The 6,111-nt window shown below is 32.8% G+C and overlaps 1 protein-coding gene across 1 annotated transcript; it reads right to left on the bottom strand.

Moving 5' to 3' along the window:
- Positions 1–2,053: 2,053 nt before the first annotated feature.
- LOC116006769 (aluminum-activated malate transporter 8-like) lies at positions 2,054–4,227 on the bottom strand. The gene is made up of 4 exons (XM_031247259.1): positions 3,890–4,227; positions 3,649–3,789; positions 2,828–3,216; positions 2,054–2,689 (listed from the first exon to the last, which is right to left on the bottom strand). The coding sequence occupies exons 1-4, from the start codon at positions 4,125–4,127 to the stop codon at positions 2,054–2,056; spliced, it is 1,404 nt and encodes a 467-aa protein (XP_031103119.1). The 5' UTR covers positions 4,128–4,227.
- Positions 4,228–6,111: the final 1,884 nt, after the last annotated feature.

Raw genomic sequence — 6,111 nt, 5'->3', positions numbered from 1 at the left:
TTTTTTTTTTTTTTTTTTTTTTTTTTAATAAATGATCATTAAATCAAGATTTGGCACATTAATTATAAAAGAAGATAGAGTGACATGTCTCTAGTTGATATCAAAATGACTTCCCGAGTAATATGAGTTGCACAGTTTGTAAATTGCTTAGAACTACAAGAATTGAAACTTATTTGAGAAGAAAAGAAGGATGGATTCAATTGGTGATCTACCACTTAATAAAAGAAGTATGTTTGGATCTGCCTACACGACCAGCTCAACTGGTTATAGTGGTGAAGTTTGGGAGGAAAATATGTTTGGATCCGACCATTTGACCAACATGACCAAGTGGGGCAGTAGAAAAGAGTGATGCCTTTGAACCAATCATTTCAAAACAAACCAAAAAAGCACTTACATGACAATGTTAATAAATTATACATTCAGGCATTCAGTACCGGAAATTATTTTGATGTGATAGTAAACACTTACAATTTATCAAATTATACTGTTTTCTATATACAATATGCATATATTCTGATTTATTTTTAGTTAGAATATTCATTTTAACCTACATTTTATTTTCAGTTAGGTACAAACAAAAGCACACCAATTTGGGTAGTGGAGCTTCATGGATTCAAAAAAACGACAAAAATTGAGAAGCATGAAAGTCCAAGAGAGAAAGCATAAGCAGAAATGCATTTCAATAAAAGCATATATATAAAAGGAAATGTGCTTATATGCTCATGCCATCATGCCACTTTTAGTGCTTTTAAATTAAAAAATAATAATAATTAAACTGTGTGCCAAGAGGTATTTTATAGTATTAATTAGGTTAATTAGTTTAAAGCTTAATGAGGCCCATGTCATCTAAGTTAGTAAATTAATTAATTAATTCTAATCGGGCATTCGAGTGTGTGGAAGTGTGGAACATGATTCTTATATCAGAAAATCATGAATTTGATCCTTGTCATCTTATGAACTAACACTTTGAAGTAATGGTTACAAATTTTCCTTGTCATCATTATTCATCCTAATGTTAAGTGCCTAGGAATTAGGTTGGAGTCCATATTTGCATTACAAAACCTAATATTATTTATCTATACCTAAAAATAAACAAATAATAACCATAAAATTCAAATCAAATTTGATTACGGCCAAGATTGTTGCATGTACATTCATAAACTATTGCTTAATTATTTCTGTGTGCTTAGGAGACCACATAATTAAAAATAAGAAATATTGCCCTGTAAAGGCTGATCGAAGGGGTGAAGCACAGTTCTTGTATTTGAAGGTTACAAGTTTAATTTTTGTCAACACGTTTTTCGATTGAACCCTTTGCAAAAAGCCCTTTTAGTGCGATTATAATAGAATCTTGCCTAATAATAACTGCGGGTTTTCCTAGTCACTCAAAAAAAAAAAAGAAAAAAAAAAGCCTCTCAACTGCCACAAGAAAGGAAATCCAGTGAGCTTAATTAGACTGTTTGGTCCATAAATTAATCCAACTAATTAACATGTACGGATTCATAACGGCATACACATCTTCCACTAAGGACTAAATAATTCTTTGACATTGGTAATGTCATATTCAATTTGGGTTGCCTAATTTAATATTAAAAAAAAAAAAGGAAAGAAAGCAAGTCAAAGGAAAATGCATGGTTACGAACTTGCGATCTGCCGACATCATAGGATGAATGGTTTGGGCACCAATGTCGGGCGTGTCTTTACAACTTGAATTCTACTAGCTAACTACCCACTTTTAATCTATTAGCACGAGACATATATATGTAGAAGCTAATTGGATATTTACCTACTTGAAAAAGTTATCGCGTTTAGTCATTTATAAGTTTCATATATAATACACACACATTTAAATAATAATTATTAAGATAAAGCGATTTCAACATAACTACGTTAGAAATTATAACTACTAATAAAGATGTAACCTTATTTTCTTATATTTATGTAGCAGTAGAAGTCATGTTCCAACGAGAGAAAGTATTGAGTTTTATTCAATTAGTAGGTGGCCGAGGTAGTTATTTAACTGTAAATTTTAGTTATTACATTAGCACAAGTTTTATCCTGTCTTTTCACCCGTAATTAATTCTTGGGATTTTTGTTCCTGTCTAGGTGCTTGAAAGTTATCAAATTCCGAGGAATCTTTATGCGTGTCTTCATCTATTGTAATAGCCACCACTTCACTTTCCGGGGAATCTTCATTCACGGGTTTCACAATTCCAGTTTTCGCCTTCGGTTTCTTAAAACCAGCTTTTTCCGAGAGCTCGTCGACGGACTTGGAGATCTTATCCACGCAGTTAACGATGTCGATCAGTATAGACGTAACCGCAGCGCACGGTATGATCTCGAAGAGCTGCTCCGGCGACAATGACGAGCTCCGAAACACGACCTCGAGATCATTAATGGCTGCTCGGGAGTTTTGTAGGTGGTCTTGGATCGCCGGAGACGGCTGCGCCATGGTTTTGATGGCTGATGATATAGCTTTCAAAGCTTGGCTCGATTCCGAGCACATTCTTGTGCATGGCTCTTGAATTTTGCTCTTGAAGCTTAATAATGTCTGCTTTTTCTGATAATCGTCTTTGATGTTTAGGTAACTACAGAGTGCTTGAAGATGGGAAGCACATTCCCTTGCAAGACTTCCAACTTTCAAGTATTCCTTCCATGGATGACCAAATTCCCACCCAGCTGAAGTTGCCTGCATACATATCTATACTATTAATAAAAACAAAATTCTACTTTTACAACTTCCTGTCTAAATTAATAAATCATAGCTCAATAAATGTGACAACTTTTATCTATAAATTTTGGAGGGGGGAGGGTTTGCATTTCTTACCAAAGAATCTTCAGAGGCTTTAGAATTGAATGCAGATTTATAGTCTTGAGGGAATGCCACGTCACTGCCACTGCCACTTTCTTCACCAACAGGAACCCTAAAATATGTATTTCCAAAACCTTCTAAAGACCTTCCAAGCTTGTCAATATTTGCAGCAATGAGGTTCTGAAGATCTTCTCCGGCCCATGCAGGGAATATAAGTACGGAAATGAGCATGCATGACACGGCTCCGATGGCCACCGTCGACAACCGTTGCAGAGCATAATGTATAATCTGCTCCGTCCGGTAGCCGGAGACGGTTACCATACTGAAGGTGAGGATGAATATGACAACCCCATAGTCAAACTTCTTGATTCCAGGATTGAATCTTGTGAAGGTTAATATGGCAGCTGCATGTAACAAAGTGCAATCCAATGACCATAAATAATAATTATGAATAGTAACAAAGTCAGACTTTCTAATCTCAACCATTAATCTATCTATCTATATAGTAATCCCAACCATATTAGTTGGCCAGTTAACTTAGTAAGTATAAGGTTCCAGTTTTACTTTTTATAGGAACGGTCTATTAGCCTTCTTAGTTCGAGCTAGTCAGTTATATGAACAACATAGGCTACCTTGTTCATATCCAAGTCAAATTAGTCTGACAATTAGCTTGATATGCACGAGGTTTCAAGTTTGACTACCTTTAAAATTGCCTATAAGTCAATTTTTTTTGGTCTAAGTTGGTCAATTATGAATAATCTTTCTTGTAAAGCATAGTAAAAGGGAAAAAAGCTATATGTAGTAGTCCTAGGATGAAACAAACTGCCAGACAGTACCTAGTATGAAGACAAGTAAACCAAGAACGACAGGCTCGGCTTTCTCGCCGGAAAGGTCAGCCAAAAAGTTAGCTCCGACGCCCAAAGCACCAGCTAAGAGTGTAGCAAAGCTCCTATTCAAGCCTTTGGATAAGGTTGCACCTATACAAAAATGCAAAGAAAAACCAAGAATTATATATATATTTCTGAAATGAGACGAGATATATACACATAGATTGTAAACCAATGAATTAAAACTCACCAACAGTGAATTCGAAGACGAAGACGACAGTCAAAAGAGCCCAGATCCCAGACTGTCCAAACCCATCATAGAGGGGATGGTAATAATAGAAGAAAGAGTTAACTGTAAGAGCTAATCCCACTTTAACAGAATGCGCGATTCTTCTTGGATCATCCTTCCCAATTTTCCTCGCATTCTTGGCCATCTCCGCCACCTTATGCTTCATTCTCCAGAGAACAGATGATGAATCAATCCCCATCGATCAATGAACAATCTCAAACAGTATAATGAATCGGAGAAGAGTAGAGATCAAGAGTATTATCCTTCGTCACATGCATGCAAATGCAATTTGGAACAGAATTTATAGTTGGTAGAAGGGCAATTTGATCAGTATATTTATTTATTTATTGATTTTAATTTGAACATAAAAAATATATCTTTTCAAGTGGCTGACTAGACCTGGGATTTCAGTTAATTAATTACATATAAATTAATGAGAACAATGCAAACTGTCTCACTCAACCTTTCTGGTGATGCAACATAATCAATGTTGTTTCATGGCAAGCCTCATATGCTTCTCCCTGCATACTTCTTTCATCAGACAATAGGAAAACATAATACTACAAGCTATTAATAATATAATATTGTTATTACTAGTTAGTGGAAGATGCATAGAGATTTAATAAGTTGTAAATATAATATAATGTGCAAAAAGGCGAGGGAGTGGAACATGATTTTTGTATTAAGATTGTGTTTGAAAATCAGAAAAATGACTTCTAGAAATATTTTCTAGAACCAGTCCACTTTTAATTTTTTTTTTTTTAATATCCTCATTTGTTCCTATTTAGTATTAGTATGGCATGATCACTTTTTATCATCTGTCAACAAAAGTGTTTAAATGATGTTAAATACAATAGCATTTTGGTCTATTTAGTTCTAAGTGTTAAATCATTTTTTTGTCCTAGACTTATGTGTCATCATTCCGCTTTTAGTCAATTTTTTTTTCAAAATTAAACATCCTTGTAGCGTTATTGTTACATGACTGTTTTTACTCCTCTGTCAATAAATATATTTAAATGACATTAAAAAATGATGTTATTAATCACTCAAAATCCTCATCTTTTCTTTTTCTTATAAATGTATGAATTTTTATAATTGATGTATATATCGGAAAAAATTGACTTATGAATGTACACAATAATATACTATGGCTGTGTTTGGTTGACAAGTTTAACTATCAGGAGGGTATGAAAGTTATTGTTATTGTTTGGTTGACATGTTTTTAGAACACTACGATACTATCAGGGCCGATCCAAACAATTTAGAGGCCCTGGGCGAAATTAAAAAAATGGGCCCCTTATATGGAAAACTAAAATTTAAATGTAATAATAATATCAAAATAACATGAAATACTATTAGAAAATTTTCAACATTTTTTAAATACAAAAGTAATCATGACAAAAAAAATTCTACGTGTTATGCAAAATCATCGATAATTACATCAAGATTAACCTTCTCTAGCATATCATTCTCAATATACAAAATCGCCATTAACATGGCCTTGGTCATTCTCAATATATCTCTTTGTGATTCTATTAGTTGCTCTACTTGTTTTTTTTTTTTTTTCTGTTTTTTTTTCTTTTTTCACCATCACATAAATGCTTTTTAGGTAACTTTATATAAAACAATGGAAAATTGTAATTTATGCCCCTCCATAATATGCCAATTATCAATGTCACCCCTAAATTATTAGTAGTGTAAATGTTGTCCCTCAATTTTTGAAAATGGTGCATATATTACCCTTCTCGTGGTGTAAATATTGCCCCTCTTGTTGGTATGGGAGGGGCAATTTATGTACCATTTTTAAAAATTGATGGCAACATTTACACCACTAATAATTGACATATTATGGAGGGCATAAATTACAATTTTTCCTAAAACAATTTTAAAAATTGTGTATAAGAAAAGAACAAAAGCACCTGAATATTTTTAAAAAGTTCCCCTTAGTCAGTATCACAAACAGCTCCACAACTACGATTTTTTGTTCATTTCTTCTTTCACTATCTATCCCTATAAATTTAATGGATTAGACAGAACTCAACTCAGGATAATTATAACTCAAAAATCATATATATATATATATATATATATATATATATATATATATATATATATATATATATATATATATATATATATATATATATATATATATATATATATATATATATATATATATATAT

Source organism: Ipomoea triloba, chromosome 15 (genome assembly GCF_003576645.1).
Source record: "Ipomoea triloba cultivar NCNSP0323 chromosome 15, ASM357664v1".
In the NCBI taxonomy this organism is placed as follows: Eukaryota; Viridiplantae; Streptophyta; class Magnoliopsida; order Solanales; family Convolvulaceae; genus Ipomoea; species Ipomoea triloba.
The sequence above is the reverse complement of the archived record's forward strand: the minus strand, read 5'-3'. Positions and strand labels throughout refer to the sequence as shown.